The sequence below is a fragment of the Lonchura striata genome, chromosome 3 (genome assembly GCF_050655825.1).
Source record: "Lonchura striata isolate lonStrDom1 chromosome 3, ASM5065582v1, whole genome shotgun sequence".
Lineage (NCBI taxonomy): Eukaryota > Metazoa > Chordata > Aves > Passeriformes > Estrildidae > Lonchura > Lonchura striata.
In genome coordinates, this window is record NC_140705.1 from 111,949,914 (window position 1) to 111,969,921 (window position 20,008).

The 20,008-nt window shown below is 40.1% G+C and overlaps 1 protein-coding gene across 1 annotated transcript; it reads right to left on the bottom strand.

The window, feature by feature from the left end:
- Nucleotides 1–5,127: 5,127 nt before the first annotated feature.
- PLEK (pleckstrin) lies at nt 5,128–19,473 on the bottom strand. The gene is made up of 9 exons (XM_021555876.3): nt 19,318–19,473; nt 18,630–18,785; nt 13,411–13,592; nt 12,305–12,396; nt 11,032–11,216; nt 9,714–9,818; nt 7,998–8,081; nt 7,282–7,351; nt 5,128–6,470 (listed from the first exon to the last, which is right to left on the bottom strand). Exons 1-9 carry the CDS (start codon nt 19,363–19,365, stop codon nt 6,331–6,333), a joined length of 1,062 nt encoding a protein of 353 aa, XP_021411551.1. The 5' UTR covers nt 19,366–19,473; the 3' UTR covers nt 5,128–6,330.
- Between the last annotated feature and the right edge of the window lie 535 nt (nt 19,474–20,008).

Sequence of the window (20,008 nt, forward strand, 5' to 3'; positions counted from 1 at the left end):
CCAGGGGTGCTGACTGCATGGGCTGCTTTTCTTGTTGAGATACCAGAGCTAACCACAAAGGCTTCTCCAGATGCCACAGGACAGCAGTGGTCGTGAAGTAATGTATCAGTCATAGCACCAAATATTGCTTTTAAACATTTCCATGGTCTCAGAATGCCAAAACCAAAAGATGCTGCCAGCTGCTTATTGGAAAATTCAGCTTGAAGACTTGAACTGAAGGTGTAGGTTGAGCAAGCTGGGGACAGAGAGAAAACTTAAATCTAACAAACCAGCCAACTTAAGCCTTTAATCCTTATATGGGAAAAGGGAAAAGTTGAGAAAGACAAAGTTTTTTTTTTTGCAGCAGCAGCAGCAGCAGCAAAGGAAATATTAATAAATGAAATATTACAATACCCCATAAGAGTTTTACTTTTCCATTGAAGGAATATTTTCAATAGTTTCCTTTACTTTTCCATCATATTGCTAAAGAACAAGAGCACTGAACAAATATATCTGGGATATCCTAACACCTAGGTTTCACCAGGTACTCTATTTAGCCCTTTACCAGCATAGCCAATGACAGAAATGTGTCTGAAGTCACCCAGTGTGACTGACCAGACTAAATTGGCTTTTCTAATGCACCTTTATTTTTGAACATCCACTGGTCTGCCGACAATTTGTTTCACTAAGTTACACTGCTCTTTAAAGTAATTTTAACATGGGACCTGCTCAAACAGGGACCCACTAACCATAAAGGAGCTGCATATCTATGTACAGCCCACAAGTATGAGGAGAAGAGAGGAAGTTTTTACTGTTTTAAGGGGGTGACTAAAGAACACATGGCATGCTGTAGCAATTCTGAAATGACACTAGGCATTTATGTTTTCTCTTCCAAGATCCACTCTGTGATGCCTAAAAGCAGAAACACAAACTGTCTTTTAGGATGTTTAGGTCAAAATAGTTATAAGAAGAAGGATATGGGGGAGGGCAGAAGAGAAGAAAGGGAAAATTGAAGATCTAACTTGGGAAATATACCGTTTCTTTAAGTAAAAAATATTAAGAGAAACCCAAACCAACAAACCAATCTTATTTTACCAGTTGCATACCAGATCATTAAATACTTCCTTTTAGCAAAAAACTACATAAGAGTGTTAAAAGCCTGATCTAAATAATTCTTCCTATTATTCAAAAATATCTCACATATGTGCATTGATTTTGTTACTGCATTTTAACCATCATGTATTTGGGAAACACAGCAATTTAAGCAACTTAAGCTTTCAAAAGCAGGATACATACATACACATATAGCAGAAGCAATGGGGGACAAAAGAGATGTGTTCTTGATTTTCTTTTGATATACTTTGGTGATTAAGAAAGGATTTTCAGACTCTTCTTTATGATATGGAAGCAGGTACATGAAAAGACTGATCATATACTGATTTACATAATTGATACTCTTAGTCTGAACTAGGTTGTTCTAGTATATTTGATAGAGAGAGAGGCTGCTGACAATTCTCTGAGAGTTCTCAATGTTCTTTTTATATCAGAGTTTGAGGATGTAGGAAGGGTAGGGTGACTAGTTTTTTGGTATTTTTTTATTAAACCAGTCAATCCCCTGGTCTCTTTCCTCTCCCTTGATCACTCTAGTTTATTAATATTCAAAATTGTGGTGAAAAACATACTGAAGGCAAATTTTAAACAATACTAACATCATCCCTCTCCCTTTCAAGTGCTGGAAGCAAAATTCTATCAGTTTTATCAGCATTTCCCTTTGATTATTTTCCTCCCTTCTGCCCAGTCATCTTTTAATGAGTTGAAGAAAAGGAGAGAAAGACATTGTCATCTTAAAAAAAGGCAGAGTCCATGCAGGAAAGCAAAGAGTTCTACTGGAGCCCATAACATTTAACATGGAAGGCAAATGAAGCATTAAAAACAGCATTTTATTCACCTTTCATAGAGTCTTAGTCTCCCTTTTACTGCACTGGAAGAAAAAAAAGTTAATCTACAAGAACCAGAAACAAAGTAAGGAAAACCACAGTTTTTCTTCCAAATGCAAAGCAGGAAGTGCTATGTTCTAATCAAAACCTCCCTCCCAAGCTTATTTTGAAGCCAAATAAAGAAGTTCTATTTCCAATAGTGTGATGAGTAACAACAAAAGAAGAACTTTGTTTTCGGTCAGAGTTCACCTTGAGTGCAGAAAAATCTCTATACATCAACGAGAAGATCCCAGCTCACAAACAAAAATCACCTACACTTTTCAAAACACAAACTGAAGGCACCCACAGAAATACCAACAACCTGCAGAGGACATTTATCTACTCATTTTCCTTTTTTAAGTTTCTCCTATAGTCTCCTACAGTCTTAAAAGGTACGAGCTGAAAAAGAACAACCAAAAAACCCAACCCATTCCCACCCCACTGCCCTCCCTCAAAAACTCCCACTCTAGTTAAATGTTTCTGGCCCCCACCAAAAAGATTATTTAAGGAAATTTTTTCTGGATTTCAGTGTTGCCCAAGCTCTAACTCAGAACAAATGGAGGAGCATTTCAAACAGTGAAAAGCACTAATCAAGAGCCCTGTGAAGCAAGTAGTTTGAACTTAACTTCTCAAATATTTGAGAACAAACTGGGGGAGAAAAATGGGTGTTTAACGTTTGTAGTAAAGTGAACTCTAAGCCAAAGACAGAAGAGGTGCTACTGCATTGAAGAGTTATATGTAATATTGCAAAAAGAAATGAAACAAAAACTTTTCTAAAAGAGAGGTTTGACAGTAAACGTTAGATACCTGAGGCCTTAACGAGTTTTTTTGTCTTTATGAAACAACTTTGATTAAATGCTAGTAAGTAAACTGTTCTATTACTAATCCACATTTTCAGGAGACCTCTCACACTTTCTGTTAACTCTTTCAAATAAAAAGCAAAGACAGCACACTGGGAAGAAAAGCACCAAAATAACCACACTTATCAACAAAGTTATATCACCTTCAGAAGAAAACTCTGGGGCAGGGAAAGTAAACAGCTCTTTGAAAAAAATGCTAGAGACATATAAAGCCCAAACTACATCCATATGTGTTTTCTGTTGGATTATAAGAAGTACTAACACTGACTCAAGCTGAAAGCTTCTTGGGCTGGGGTTATTATTTCTTCAGCATCTGTGTTTGTGGTTTGCTTCATGCCATTTTCTTTTAAACTTCATTTTAAAATGGAAGTAGGAGTGCTGTGTCTGTGTGGGTGTTTTTATGGGTTTGCATGGTTAGGCAACATTCTCAAAAATCTGACTGACTATAGTAAGCAAGTAGGCAGTGTTCCAGGGCAGGGAAAATTGCTCAGTGCAGGTTGTGGCAAGACAAACATGAATTTAAGAGGATGTTTATATGAGATTATATTGCACATGTCTTTCAGTAACTGAAGATAATAAATACAATTTTTATCTGCTATGGTTTGTTTATTTTGCTGTCCTTTAGACTAGGTCTTTCTTAAAAGTAAAACAGAAACTGATGTTAATGTAGTAATTGCTGAGGGTGTGGTAGAAGTGTGATTTAAATAGTCAGAGGGTGAAAGTTAGAGGAAGCATGACACATGTAGCTCTGCCCTTCCGTTTTCTCCCTTTTGTTTAGAGGTTCCTTGCACAAAGCTGCCTCTCTCTTCTTTGTGCCAGTATTCAGGATCTGTGCCTCTTCCATGCCTTCCGAGTCACCGGGCTGGCCTTATCATCTCTGATCGACATGCAGTTACTTTTTAATTCTGAATTCCCTTGGACAAGACCTTCTCGCTGCTGCCAAGAAGCAGAGGCACCTACAAACCCTTGAAATGTGTCTTCTGAAGTGTTGAAATGTTCCTACCTGACGGAACCCAGGCTTGGTTTAGGGGTTCCGTGTGGTGGAAAAGTTTCTTTTCTAACTTGTACTTTTAAAGAAAGACTTAGTAGTTTCTTGTTGTTTGGTCTCAAGGCAGTTTATTGTAAGCTATCTAAAAGATTGTCTTCTTGGGCTATTGTGGTTTGGTTAGTAGCTTAGGCAGAGGCACACACACCCTTGACATCCTCTTTGTCCTCTGATTTCTTCTTTTTTCTCCTCGCCCCAGGGCTGCTGCTATCTTTTATATGGTATATTATGTGATAAATATTTATAGTTTTTCCCTAATACTTACTATTTATATTAAATGGTGCTTTTTTACTCTAAACCAATCTGTGAGTGCCAACATCATTAAGAATATGGAGGCAAGGAAGAAGAAAAAGGAGGAACAGCACTGGCCTACATTCTTCCATCTTAAACCCTCTGACCCTTATGTATAGAATTAAAAAAACCCTGTATAGGTGTTAGAACCCCCTTGTACAATACTAAAAAATTCTTCCCTCTACTTTATAACTACTTCTGCTATAATATTTAAAAGTTTGTGACTTCTTGTTCTTCTTGCAAAGTTGGTAAATCATACTATAGCTCAAGCTCAAAATCACAGCTGTTTCCAGCTGCCTGCCAGGGTCTCAAATGCTTCTGACCTGGGCCTGGAACCTCCAAAAATGTCTGAGGGACATTTTGAGTTCCAACACTACCCATGAGATTACAGACCCCATCAATATAGAATGGTACAAACATAAGAGCCCTCCCATAAATACTCTATCATTCTCTGCCCGAGAAAACACCATTTATATGTGGGCAGCCATGCCTTGGACTGGACACAAGTTAAAATGATAAGGTCATGGACTGGTAAAACATTTTAGTTTTATTAAATTTTAGCAGTCACGTCCCTCCTTTGGTAAGCTGGACAAGTTTCTGTTATTTGGTTGTGTGGGGTGTTTTTTTTCTCTTTTCCCGTGCCTTCGGGTATATTTGGGTTAGTGAGCTCTGAGAGCAAAAATAAGCAGCAACAAGCAGCAATTATCAAGAAAGCAGGCTGAGCAAAAAGTGGATCTTTTTACCATGAGTCTTCCTTCCTCAGAATGACACATCAGACTTCAAGACAGCTTGCATGGGAGACAGGAAATGCCTGCCAGAAGCTGATTTCTGCTGGCCAGCTGAAGTGGACACGATGATGCAGTGTCTGAGCCTGCTGCACCTGCAAGGCTGTGTTTTCTTTGGCAAAAGTAATGCAAGACAACAAGGCTTCAGGCTTATTATCTCAGCTACAGGTATAATTAAGCACAACCAGAGAGAAGCTTTAGCTCTGCGTTTATTTTTAGATGGAAGAGATCCCAATAAGGATTCTTGAGGATAAGGTACCTTATTAGATCTATGAACAGAGTTTTAAAGATTTTGAAGTCTCCATCAGTCAAACATCAGTCTGTACCAGGAACAGCCTACATGCACGGTCTGACATTAACTTGATTTTCAACTCCTCCTTAGAGTTTAAGACTTATAAGTTTGTTTGATATACAGTCAGACAAAAAATGCAAGGAATAATCAGGTGAACTGACCCTATCAAATAAAAATATTTATTTCAGTTACAAGCATAAGGTTTCTCTTATATTGCTAAGGCACAGAATCAAGGACTGAGTATGTTGCTGGAGGTTAAAAAAGGAAAACCTAATCAAAACTACTTCAATCAAAAGTTCAAGTAACCAACCATGCATCCTTCCCCTTCTTCTGCAAGATTCTTAATTCAAATAGAGTGCAGTACCTAACAACCCAGCATCTGCTTTGTGAGACCTAAATAAAGGGAAACAATGGTCCTGGGGCAGATTCTTGTGGAGAAATTTGGCAAGACTTAAAATTGGGTGATATGGAGTTTGGAGTGAGATTGCTTTGTGTTTGAAATACTGTGGGAAGAGACTCCACAACTGCTGTCATGGAGTTAAACTTGGTTCCACATGGTGTTTCCATGCTGACAGATTGGAAAGGAGTGGATCAGGTTTCCAAATGAGTTGACTTCTTTTCCTTATATCTATGGCATTATTTGTATAAGTGAACAAGGAGCAACAAGAACTGATAAAGAAGAAAATGTGAAAATTGTCTGGAGAAGACTGAAGTACGTGAAAATCCTGAAACACATCACAGGCTGAAGAGGGTGATTAATTGAGGTACTCTCTGTCAGTGACATGACTGAGATCCCTGTTAATGGGGAGATTCCCACTATCAGCTGTGGCAACAGGTGCAACCTTTTCAAGGTAGACAGATTTCTCTAAGCAACACACTAATATGACATGTTCTATGATATAATTTAGTAAAATATTGCCATAACACAAGTGGAAAAAATGTTAGTTTGTTAGTGCCCAGTATAGAACTGAAACTTCCACCCAGTCCTCAACCTCAACACACAAGCCCTTTGGGGTGATACTGCTTTCTCTTGGTGAAATGCTAAATTCTATTTTCTATTTTTCTGAAAAAATTTGTCTGTCTTCTTGTTGGAAGATCATCTTCATTTACCAGTCCTAGAAACTGACTGGATTGCTTTGATCCACTCTGTACGCTCTGTGGATGAGGCTGCTTGCAAGTAATAGTGGATTTCATTTGCTGTGATGATTTCAAAGAGGATGTTGTCAGCATCATGCTTCTTGGCTACAGGGAAAAAATAAGAAAGTCAGCTATGAGAGAAAAAAGTCTTGTTGTACTTTCAATATTTCCTCCTTTACACACTGTAAGGGGATCTCCTTTCTTTTTACAGCTGAGCCTGATCAGGCCTTCACAAAGACTGGGTCCAAGAGATGAATCCCTCTCTCAGCAAAACCACTCATGAATTCTGCATGTTTCACCTTCAGGAGTCTCTGGTTTGTTGGTCTCAAATCATGGAAGGACAAATCATATTCCCCAAACCCTCCCATGCCTTGCCAGCTATGAAAACAAAATGTTTGAGTCCATTTCTTTTCGGAGATGCCAACAAACTTGCTTGCTGGATATGATAGCCAGCCTCTCCTGGGGAGAGGAAAATGCATGAAATGAAGGTTTCTTGGTCCTTGCAGCAGCACTGTTTCTGTTCCCACAACTTCTAGCTTTGGGAAGGAAGAGAAGCTGGACAGTAGCAATTTGTTGGCATAACCATTTCTAACATGAAGCTTCCATCCCAAATTCATTACCCAAAGAGATCAAACTCAGCTTACTTTACCTAAAGGCCAGTTCTCCTAACACAGGGTTTGTGTCATCTTTTTGACCAGCCTTCCCCAAAGTACTGACAATGCACAAGATTTCCTACTGCTACTTTTACCACAGTGCCCTTCCCAGTAATTCAGACAGAAAGAGAGAGATCAGTTATTAGAATTACTGAATCATTGTCCATAGATTGCTTTGGAACAAAAAACACTCATGATTTTAGGCAGACTGAAAGGGGGGGTTTAAAAACTTATTAGAGAGGTAATTTAATATGGATCCTTACTGTCTGGCATATCTTCCACTGCTGTCACCACGCAGCCTCTCAAGTGAATTGCTCCCAGTGGTTCTTCTCCCTGGGGAGGACATGAAATCAAAATTAAATGCAACACTTCTGAAAGTAGCATGTTAATATATGGCTACATTTCCAGAATGAAGACAAAACCATTTGATTATTTAGTATGTCCCCCCTGAGAGAACAGGGGATTTTCAGTCTGTGTTGATATGGAGGGTTGGGGGTGTGGTAAGAGAAAGGCTTGCAAATAATCAGGGAATCTCTTGTGCTTTAGAATTCATGGTCTGCAGAGTATTTAGTATGGGAATGGGCCCATTAGAAGTACACAAGATGCCATGTCTCAGCCTAGCATGGCAAATACCTCAAATACAAACTGCAAAATTACTGTATTGTGTTCATTTGCACTTAGGACCTAATTTGTTTTGCTCAAGTGAGAGTCCACATTAATTCCAATTAATCACAGATAAGAGGTGAAAATACAGATCAGTGTTACTTATTCCCAGGTCTGGGTGGCACTTGCCACCCTGACTTGACAGCCCCAGAAACATTCACTCTGCTTTTCCAGAGGGATGGCTAGGCCATGGAAGAGCAGTCCCAGTGTCCTGCCTGATCTTCCCTGTCACATTCTCATGCAAATACTCCATGCAGGTACTTCTACAAGGCACTGGATTCAAAACAAACAGGGAAATAACCCAAATCTCTCTTACTCCAGCAGGATCATAGTAGTGAAGATATGCAGGATCATCTCTTAAAACGAACTTTCTCACTTTCCAGTTCTTCCTCCGATGTCCCTAGGAAAATTCAAAACCAGGAATGTCACAGAGCTGCTTTGCCTGCATGCAAATGTTACCCACACATGAGAGGACAGGCAAATACAAAAGGGGAAAAACCTGAATATTCTGGACAGGAAATACTCACTGGAGTAGGACTTGAATCTGCCTTTTCTACATTCCAATCTTTTGCACAAGAACTGGACTATCAAACTGCTTTCATTTTTTTTTTCCTTTTTTTTTCTTTTTTTTTTTTGTGCAAAGCAGAGGAGATTCCCCTAAACATACCCCACATTCTGGTAGTTATGGCATTCACTTGAGATCTGTAAGAACTGGGTTTTACTGCTTGCTAGAAATCATGGGTGCAAAGGGCCTTGCAGGAAGGTACCTTGAATTATTGGCAAAGATTAGCTGAAAGTTTTTCTGTCCCTGCAAAGATAACAGCAAAAAAAGAAAAAAAACAGCTTATCTAGCTTAAACACCCTGGAGGGCTCATGGCTGAGAAGCTGAGGCAGAAATATGGATATATAGGTGCCTCATGGCCCCTTTTCATGACTGAAAAGAACGGATGTGGAAGCATTTTCAGAAGCAGTGACCCACAACTCACTGAGGGTGACCAAGTGCAGACTAACACTGGTGGAAGGTTGTCATGAATCATTTCCTCTGGCATTTCAAAATACAAGTTTCTCAATTAGCTCCTGTTTGCATGGAAGCTCTTACTAACTAGGTTGGTAAGAACGTGACAGAGAAAAAGAGCAGCAAGGTGTGGGTCTTATTTCTTCCACTGAGTAAACTGATTAAACAAGAGAAATACTTGTTAGCACCACCAAAAAGTTCTTAGGCCTAAAAGACTATTTTAACAGCACAGGTTCAGTCTCAATATTAGGAAATTTTTCTTTAGAGAGGAGGTGGTCAAACACTTTAACAGGCTAACTAGAGAGGTGATCAATTTACCACATCTGTCAATGTGTAAGAAGCTTTTGGACAACAAAACCCTTAAGAATGTGCTTTTACCCTTGGTCAGCTCTGGAGTAGTCAGGTGATTGGACCAGAGGATTGTTGCAGGTCCCTTCCACCTGATCCATTTTATTCATTGAAAAATCCTGATTTTGCCTCCAGTTCAGTAATATCTGCCTGCAGTGGCCTTAGAAACATGACATTCACTGTATTGCTTAAAGTTTTGCTGGAAATGAAGGCACCCACTCATCTTCTGTCTTATACATCAAATATTAGTGACTGAAACAACTTCTTTGCTGAAGCATGCTGAAAAGGTCCATGAAAATTGGCAACTGAATCCAGTTGTGTGTCCAAAGGGACACAGGAGTGGCAGCTTTTTTACCTGAGTTCAGTTTTGCCTTGTACCAATGACTTGTCACTTCTCCTGTGTTGGAACACTTTCCTAATTAAAGCTATCAACCACTTTAATTTGTGGTGAGAGCAATTAACCTTGCAATATTTGCCCAGAGTACTGCTGCTGTGCTGTATGCAGCAAGTGTTCCTTGTGCAAAGGCAAGAGAGACAGAGATGAAACCTGCCAAGTGTGGAGATGCCATAAGGTAATTTCTCTCTTACCTAAAGCTTTTAAGTGTAAAAGAGTAACCTTGCACCCATGTAACATCATCCTAGTTAGAATGGAACATGGGCAACACTGACCTGTTTCAGCAAACATCCTTGTTTGACAATTGTGCCTCTGAATTCTTCTTTTAGGACCACATCATCATCACTGGAGTATCCCTCACAGAAAAATCCACTGTCTGGCTGAAAGACCACAAGAGAAATGTTACAGAAGTTGCTGCATGCTTATGTACATGTACCAATCTGGCATCTTTTGGCTTCCCTCCATGCTGCTTTTTGCCACTCCAAAGAAGGTATTATTATTGACATTGTTGTTGTTATGGTTATTGTTAAATAATCTAACCTTTTACTGGAAGAGCCTCCCAGTGAAGTTGAGGAGCTCTTCAAATCACCATGGGCACATTTCAGTGTGAGGTGGGACTGCACTTCTATGATACCAAGTCAAGACATTGACTTTCTGTGGCCTCCTCACACCACAGTGGTATTGATCCAACCCAGAAATAATCCAAAAGCAAGCAGGGTACACGTGGGCTGCTACAGGAAGCATCCCAGGAGGCCACAAGGCTGCCTTCACCAGGAGTGTCTCTGCTGAACTGGTAAAGTCTCCCTAGCAAAAACATGTTTAGGAAAACAAATGAGTAGTGGGAGAAGCATTTTGCTGAAGCCAAGTGATTCCATGTGGTAAATACAAACAGAATTGTAATGCCAATTTACTTGCTTTCACTTTATAGAAGGCATACTTTTTTGTTACCTTAAGTCCATAAGCTAAACATCTTTCAAACAGTATTTGACTGTGATATTTCAAGTTCTTCAAATCAGGCCACAGAATATGAAGTAATAAATGGAGGAGCCTGGGTATGACACCCAGGACAGATTACTGGGGGATATTAAAAACTTTTACTTCTTTGCTCACAGGCAAGCTGTGTGTGTGCACACTCGCACTGAGTCAGATTTGATGGCTCTGCACAAAACTAGGTTTGTAGCTTCTGCCACTCTGTGAAACTCTGTGATAATGATTTACTCTCTTCTCTTCCACTGAGTCAACAGGGAAACAGATGGTTAAATTCTGGTCATCCATACAATTACCAGAACAAAGTCTAAGTTAAAAAGAACCCAGCTTAAAGATGGGAGCTTTGATAATTCTCTATGAATTTATTTCCCACACTTAGTCTCAGCACTCAATTCACAATTATATACCAGAAAAAAAAAAAATCTGCCCTGAGTATTAAAGTGAGCAGGCTTATTCTGAGTATCACAGGAAAAAGATAATTAAGATAGATTTCTCCATTTCTGTACAATCTTTCCTCCAGGATTTAAGAAGCCCAACAAGAAGCATGAGAAAAGCAGAGCATCAGTAAGTCTGAGACAATAAAAAAAATCAGAATATAATGCTCACAAAGTAATAGTAGGCATCACTGAGGTCCAGGAAGGGGGTGTCTGACAGTCCCTCAGCAGCTGCCTTGGACGTGTCCCCAGCAGGCTGCAGGTAGCCTTCACTCAAGAGGGAAGAGGCAAGCAGGAGACCTTCTCTGCGATTTCGGACAGAGCTGCTGGACACCAGCCAGTCAATCACACCGGTGCCTGGTTACAAAGGAGCAACACATCAGCCACAAACCAAGACAGACGTGAAGAAGCCTAAAAGTACACAGGAAACAAGCAAACTCTATGTATTCATCAATCTCCTGAAAAATGTTCATAGCAACTGTTGCTATAGGACTCGAGAAAGGACAACGCAAGCTACCTCTTATTTGCAAGGTAAAGAAGGTTTATTCTCTGACTCCAACTTTTGTACTTTTCCAAAGGTGACAGTGGATTGGAGAGTGAATGTGCCACCTCTCCAAAGACATTGGACAAACTACCAGTACATCAAGTTTCTCCACCCCTATGAAGAAATGCAAAACAATATGTTGTTTATAGAAAGTTGTGTGAGAAAATTCTCTAACAGAATGTAAACTCAGAAGGCTTTAGAAAATCTTAAGAATCAGGGTGACAAGCAACATGAGGAGCTAATCTATGGAGGTTCCTGGCCATCCAGTGAGGTGCAGCCTTTCCAGCTGATGGCAGGGGCCAGGACAGCTCTCAAGCACCATTCCTGATGGAGAAGAGAGCTGGGAGGGGATGCAGGGCTGAGCTGGGAAGCCTCAAAGACAGGGACTGGGGAGGTATGGAGGATAGCCAAGCCTGGATCCAGGCTGCTAACGTAATGCTGTTGGAAATCACTACGGTTGGAAAAGACCTCCAAGATCATCAGTGCAACCATTAACCCAACACTGCCATGTCCACCCCTAAGCCGTGTCCTTAAGTGCTACAACTATGTGTTTTTGAGCACAAACACATATTTGACTTTGAGAGAAACTGGAATTACAGTGGGACACTATTCAGTGATGAAAAATCCAGGATGGAATAATTCTTCTGTATTCAAGTGTTTCACACTACAATCTACTCAAAAGATTACTTCAATCTTTCTGACACAGGTAAAATTTCATCCTTCTCCTTTGTTTACCATGGCCATAAATGAACACTTTTCAAAGATACATCCTTTTAGCATCTCCTGGGTTAGTCAAGAAAATATCAAACTTCTCTGTGCTCTACAGAGCTGATTCATCTCTTTAGTTTTTCAACTTTATGCTCCCTTTATTGTATAGAATAGAGGTACAGGAGCTCCTTACCTGTAAAGCAGTGATTGAACACTCTTTTATCTTTTTCCAGCTTCAAGGCCTTTATTCCATTTTCAGGATCTTTCATGGAGAGGTACAAAGCACTATGCACAAAAAGAACCACAGAAACTGTTAGCAAATAAAAAGGTTTTGCCAGTTTGTACAACAGTGTCATTGTCATTCATGGGGGCTTCATGTCCAGCTCTCTGCAGAGCTGTAATGTGGCTTAGTTTCATCTCCTGAAAAATTCAAGTTGCAAAGCCTGGAGGTCTCACTGAGTTACCTCACAGCTGTGGGAGCAGAGGGTGGAGTGCACAAAGGGCTCACCACATCTCCCTATTTTGAGAGTGCAACTATTTGTGGTGACTATAGCGTGAAGAGAACACCCACAGCTGAGACACCTTCCCAGGGCCCCACAGCCCCTGCAGGAGGGCTCACTGCTGTGCTCTGTATTCACCCAAAGGTCCTGGGCTGAGCAGAAAACATGTTCCTGTCCCAAAGCCTGCATGCTCTCAGATGATCTTGGCTCTGTGCAGTTTTACTGTCTTATAAGAACACTTCAGGCTCATTTTTATCTTGCTATTTACAGCTCAGAGGCAGAAAACAAGTCATGCTTGATGTTGAAAAGTACTAACAGATTGCTTCCCTTTAGCTCTACTTCTCCCTTGGCCAGTTTCATGGTCTTTGGCAGGCACCACAGTCCCCTCACCATCCAAAAATTAGGCTAACATCAGCATTTCTTTGGAGAGCAAACAAAAGATCAGATCTAAAATATTTTTTGTAATAAATGATTTATTGTATAAAATGCTTCTGGAAGAGTCACACTTTAGCTGGTGCATCCTCTTGCACTCCATTATACCCAGAAATCTCTTTATCAACAAAAATCTTTGCTAAACAAGCATGATTTGGTAAATGATAGTATATTAAAAAAGATCTTCCCAGTTCTGATTTTTAGCTCATTCCTGACACATTGTACAAACTGAAATTTTAGTCATGCAGAAAGGTTGTGAGAGAATCCATGGACAGACAGGCTCGTTGTTCTTCCTGACCAGGGTTACATGTCTGACACACTGACTGCAGATGGAAGTAAACGGGGGAGCAGAGCTATGAGAACAAACCTCAGATTGATTGTTTCAGGCAATCTGATGGACTTCCTCGTGGATTTTCTGGCAAACCTTTGGCCTCCATCTATGTGATGAATTGCTTTCTTGATATCCCGCACCCAGGCATCTCTCTCCTCCAGGTAGGCAGCTTGAAAAAAGTGGTCCTGCTGCTTGGCCACAGTGAGCTTGAAGACAAACTGGAATAATAAATTATGGGAGGTTTTTTTAAAGGTTGCTTTGGCTTAGCCAGTTGGGCACAATTAAGGACTACACCTAAGGACTTTGGAAAGTGCCTTAGAGGCACAAGGAAATGATAGAAACTCTGAAGAAAACCATGAACAAGCACTGCACATAACTGAGTCCTTTTGTTACTTCACTGATCCTGACATCATCAGCACATCCAAGGTGTGCTGTGGTGGCTGCTCTCTGGTCACAGAGAGAAACAGACAACTTTCCCAGGCATTGTTCTGGGAAAGGCTGTGAGAAGCTCAGAGAGAATTATAAATTTATAAAATAATTATAAATTACAAAAAAAAAATTATAAATAATTCTTATCTTGACTTGCTGCACCTGGTGTTGTGAACATGTGGAACGTGTTAATGTGTTATGGAGATTTGTTTACCAAAAGGGTGGTTTTTTAATTAGCCAGTGGTGATGGTGTTTTAATTAAAGGGCCAATCAGGTCCACCCGCAGTGAACTAAAATTTAAAAAAAAAAAAAAAAAAAAAAAAGGAATGGGTTTTTTTAATAAAATGATTTAGCCTTCTGTGAATGCATGGAGTGTGGCACTCATTTATCTGTGTCATTTCTGACTCAATAGTGACAGTGTGCACCACCAACACAGCTGATTCTAACTTTTGCTGGAAAGTTCAAAACAGCTGAAAGGCTGAAGTGATTCCTTGGAGTGGCTACCTGGAACAGAGGCTAGACAAGATTAAGAGAATAAAAGTGAGTATTTATTAAAGGCTTTCAATAGGTACACCTTGGGCAGTCAGAAGCTTCCAAGGGGAGGACGAGATGGACAATGTTCACGAGTTTTTCAGACAGATATAAGTTTGGTCTATTTACATATCAGGGATTAATATTCCAATTACAACTTCAGGTAATGAAGTCATGTAACCCCAGTTTGCTTCCCTCCCAACTTACTTTTGCTTATACTTTCAGGGTCTGGGACAGTGAGATGTCCTTGAGCTGCAGGCCTAGAGGAATCATTTTTTCTGACCAAAATGTGAAGACAGTAGCTAACACTCTATGTGGAGTTTTAGAATTATACACTAAAACAGTATAGGATTTGAAAAATTATAAAGTTAAAATACTAAGGCATCAGAAGCACTCAACCCCTGCAGGCTTAAAATGGATGTAAATTTGTTTTAATGTTTAGAGACACGTGAACAGTCTGAAGAAGGCAAAATACCCCATATCATATTCAGCTACTGACTCATGAGGGAGGAAAAGGCCATACACTAGAGAGTACCAAGTATATTTGCAGCTTGGTAAACCTTTTATGGCTTAGTAGGGAGATGTTACATCCAACCCTTGGCCACACCTTAGGATCACCTATCTAAACACACTAGCAACAATGGAAAGACTGTATTTCCCAAAAAATTTTAATAGATCATCAAGAAGTAGTTGCAAACAGAAAAAATAACAATAATCTGAAAAAAAATTCCAAACCAAAGCAAAAAAAAACAAACCCCCAAAACGGTCCAACAAAGTTCACACTGTTTGAACTCATTTCCATCCAGTGATCTTCTGGATGGAAAATCTGGAACTAATTACTCAAGTTTCCACTTCCTCTAAAATATAGCTCCCCATGAGTGACACTAATTTGTTCTGTAATTGTGTTAATATAAATATCACAGGTTCTGACTCAGCAGGTGCCTGAAAATGCCAAGCTAAGCCACAAGCCAGCAGCACGACTTGATTGGGGCAAGGAAGGCAAAGGCTACTGTCAAAGAGAGCAAATTTACATCATGAAATCCACACACTGAATGAGTCTGCTGAAGTCCACGTTAGTAAAGGATACATTTCTGAACACCCCTCACAAGCATTTTCCAAACTACGGCCAACAGGAAAAATTCTGACATCCTGAAATTGTGCAGAAGTCCAACTGAATTTCATGGACGATACATTGAAAACTTATAAAGAAACAAGTCCTCAAAGTCCATCTCAGGTGGAAAAGTAGCCTTTTCTTATCTTATACACTGTTCATATTTCCAGCAATACTCACCTTTTCTGTTATGCAGGAAAGACCTACACACTGAAAATCAATGTACAGCGTGTGACAAAAGCAAAGAGACAGATCCACCCAAATCCCAATATTCAACATTCAAGCCAGCACCCCAGATTAACAGGATGAAATACCAAAGCATTGATGAGATTTATTACCAAAGGGAAAAATCTGCTTCTCAAAGAGCTGAGAAGCAGCATACAGTGAAATGCTAAGGAGAGTTTTCATTTTCAGCACATGGAAAAGACTGGCAAAGCCATTTCTTCTTAGCATTTACAAAGTTAGGCCAGTATTTTAGATAGACTTCCAGGCTTCCTCTGAAATTGGTAAAGAGGTTGAGTCTCCAATCCTATATGTGAACAAGCCTCCCTCTGATTATATATATCTGGCTGTGTTTTTGAGAAAATTAGACCATTAGACTAAACTAAATACCAGCATTTTACATAGTTTAAATTGTTAGAGATGAATCTAACTATGAACAACCAAACAGGATAATGCTGTCCATAAGAAAACCATGGGGGAAATAGAAAAAGCTGAAGAATATCAGAATTTATGTTACATAAAACAATGATCAAACATCAAATCATAGACAGAAGACAGTGGTGAATGCATTTTGAAATATAATCTCAAAATATGCAGTTGCAGCCCCTTCTGAACAGCCTTTATCTGTGCTTAACAAATCCAAGATTGCTTCTTTTCCCTTCAGAACCTGCATTTTGCAATTGATGTAGTAAACAAAGCATGCTGGTGATCTGCTCTCAGCTTTCAAACAAAGTCCTGGTGCAGATACACAAGCTGATTCAAAAATTTAACCAGAGGAATACAGAAGTTTGTTTATGGCCCAATAGTCCCTGCCCCAAACTGGGCCCAGACAAATGAGACCATACTTGAAACTGATCCAGTGAGAATTATCCCACTATTCACCATACAGAATTCCTTTTCCTTTCATTTCTAGCCATATAAACTTAAGAACCCAAGTAATTCCCATAAGAGGTATGCTTTGACATATAACTAGTGAGAAGCCAGAACAGAATGCAGAAACACTGAATTCAGCAGTCCAGTAAAGCTGTAAAATGTAAAAATAAAGATATTACATTTTCAAGAATGCATGTAGGAGCTTAGGTTTAATCATATTGGGCAGTACTAGCAAGAACAATCCTGGTGATAGCTTTACTCAGTGAATGAACATATTTGATTTTTGACTATTTGAAATTTTAAGAGAAAATCCATCTCCAGGGCTACTAGTTTATGGACTTGCAGAACAATCTCTCCACCTCATATGGAGGATCTGCTCCAATGCCTGCTGAAGTAATTTGGATTGTTTCTACTGACTTTAGCAAACCCTGCAGCAGATCTCATTTATGAAAAGCTGTTCTGGGTGCCTCAAGCCCCGGGTCTCTCTTTGTCTTTATTATCCCTCAGAAAAGACCCCAGGAACTTAAATGAAACATAATTTAAACCTCATTATGTAAAAACTCATTATGTAGAATGAAGCATAACAGAAAACCCAGTGCAGCCAAAGGAATGATCTTCAGAGATGTCACCCTTCCATGCAGATATGATGCACTTTTTGGAGACTGGAGAAAGGAATCCTTTGGGCAGGTGAGGATCTCTCTCACTTTGCCTTCAGCTATTTCAGACCTCTGTGCCTGCTTTGTTGAATGCACATATGCTGGTGAATTATTTTTGCTTTATTGTAAATATGTTACTGATATTTTCAAGCAACTACTATGAAACAAAGTTGACGGCAGTGCCTTTCTGAGAGTTAAAGGAAAAAGCCAAAACCCTACACAAAACTGGAGAAGAATGCTTTGTGAGGAAAAACTTAATTTCTACCATTATAATCTAGGTCTGTGATACTCTTGCATAGTACCCTTCATACCTCATGTATGGAGTAAGGAGTGTTGTGCTGAGCCTTGTTAATTACATAATCAGCACAGGATTAACAGCAATATTTATTCTCTGCCCCATCCTTTTTCTATACTGTCTCAAAGACATCTTGGAAGTTAACAGATCCTTTCCTTTAACATGTGAGTCTAAAAAGATTTAGTAAGAATCAAGGTGGGTTTTTTCATATAAATAGGGGTTCTGCAACAAAAAAAAGCAACAAAAAAACACCAACCCCACCAACTCCCCCCCCGCCCCCCGCCCTTTTTTTAATAAAAAAAAGGAGAGGAAGAAATCAGAAGAAAGGAATGAAGGAAAAAGCAAAGCCAGCAGGTCCAAATCTGACACAAGGGATGCTGATTCCACTTATTACAAAACCTAAGGACAGGTTTAAGTATCCTCACTTTACTCATATGAAAAAAGTAAAGTTCACTGTCTCAGCCATCTCTCACACTTTCTATTTTTCTAATACTCTCACAGAGAATTCTGTCTTTAGTCAGGTATCACTGTGGTAAATTACTTTAAACTGTGGTGGACTAATGTTCCAGATTCTGGGCCACCCCTTTGTCAGAGAAATTCATGGGGGTGTCATGCCTATTTGATGAAACTGAGTTGACAAAATAAGAAGTGACTAATTATATGATTCTTTGCTCATAAGAGAAATTCTGTTTTACCAACAACTGTTTTTCAGGAATCCTGTAACAAAATATATGTGTCACAGCATTTGACAAAAAATACATGCTTCTCCTGCTCACAAAATATTTTCCCACAGCTTTATTCTGTGGCACTTAGATTTATATTTAATACAGGAGTTGTTGCCATTCAGCTGAAAAATGTCTTCACACCAATACAATTTAGTTCTGCTCTCCAAGAGACTCAGAAGTTTAGAAACAAAACCAACCAACCAACCCTCCCAAATGCTTTCTGAATTATTCCTCTTGAAGTGTCCTGAATTCAAATAGTGCACAATTCCAAGCGTGCTTGTGACCTCCTAAGGCAAGTGAGAATCACCACTAGGATGAGTGCCAGGAATTTGCAGCCCACCACCCTTTTGCCTTTTCAGTGCTTCCAGAAGTATAAGTATACCATCAATTCTTTTTATAAAAGAAGTACATACCATTCTTTTGCCAAAATCTTGGCATGGGCTGTGAATAGAGCTTCCTTTTAGTGGGATCATCCCTTTGGGACTGTTATCAGCCTTCCGCTTGTAGAATTCAATTCCATCTTCTAAGAGCACAACCCACATTGGCTTCCAGGTATTAAACATGCTGCCCTGCATCAATAAATCACATATTATGTTCAATGAAGCCCTCTTCATGTGATACCCAAGGAAGATGGGAGTGTCTGACTGATGCTAAAATAACTACAATTTGTGTTTCAAGGGGAACATGCCGCAGCCTCACCCATCTACTATGCAGTTAAACACTGTTGTTATTTTTCTGACCACCATTTATTTCCCCTTGTAGTTGCTCTGCCAGTGGAAGCCACTGTGGATTTAAATAAAAGTAAAGGTTCTATCCTATGGGCTGTACTACAAAAGACTCCAAAGCAGAGTTCTTCCCAAAGACTTCACCTCCTTCCCAAAGACTGGATGTGCCTGTGGCCCCACCACTGTCTGGAGGCCTGTGACCTCTTTAATCTCATTATTCTTCCTTGATGTTTGACCCAATGAAGTGCCGCTGGGTAGGGTGTGGCTATTTCCTGTTAACCTCTTTGCCAGGATTCCACAGGATGTTCCCCTACATCTTCCCAACTTGTTCAGGGTTAGTTTTCTCTTCCACTCAGTCCAAAGCTACCCCACTTACCTTCTTAACCAAGTATCCCTCCCTTATGCGCATCGGCTCTCGCTCCATGGCTTGGGCAGTCCCACTCCTGGCTCTGCCAGTGCTGCCTGTTGGGTTCCTCTGGCAGCAGAGGCTGTGGGATGGTGTTTTTACAGCACAGCTGTGTCATTTCACAAGTTCCTCTCAATGCTAATCGCAGGCCCATTTCCTCTTACCGAGTGAGAGATAGGGAAATGCAGAAGTACATGTGTGTTTATTTATAGTCCGTCTCTGACAGCACAGACAGCAGCCTGGCAAAACCCTCCCTCGTATCAAACACAGCCAGCCTCAATGACAGAGTCCTGGGAGGTTAAATAAGTTAATAAGTTAAATAAATTAAATAAGTGCTCAGTCACAAGAAACTGGGCCTGCTCTGCAAATACATGAACTCCACCAGAACAACACAAAGGGCACGGAGCTGCTGCTTGGCATGTGCCAAATGATTTCAGAGACAGGTTTCCAATGCATCTGTGCTTCCACTCCACCCTGCCTTCCCAGCCTGGCTCCCTCAGGGCAAGCATGTGAGCCTGGCAGGAAGGTGAAGACCTCACCTGGGCAATGAGGATGCGCCCTCTGCTGATATGAGAAATTTGTTTATCAGACCTCATCAGGATTTGGATTTTGATGCTCAGACCTCCCAAAGACGTCAGCTGTCAAACAGGCACAAATGGAT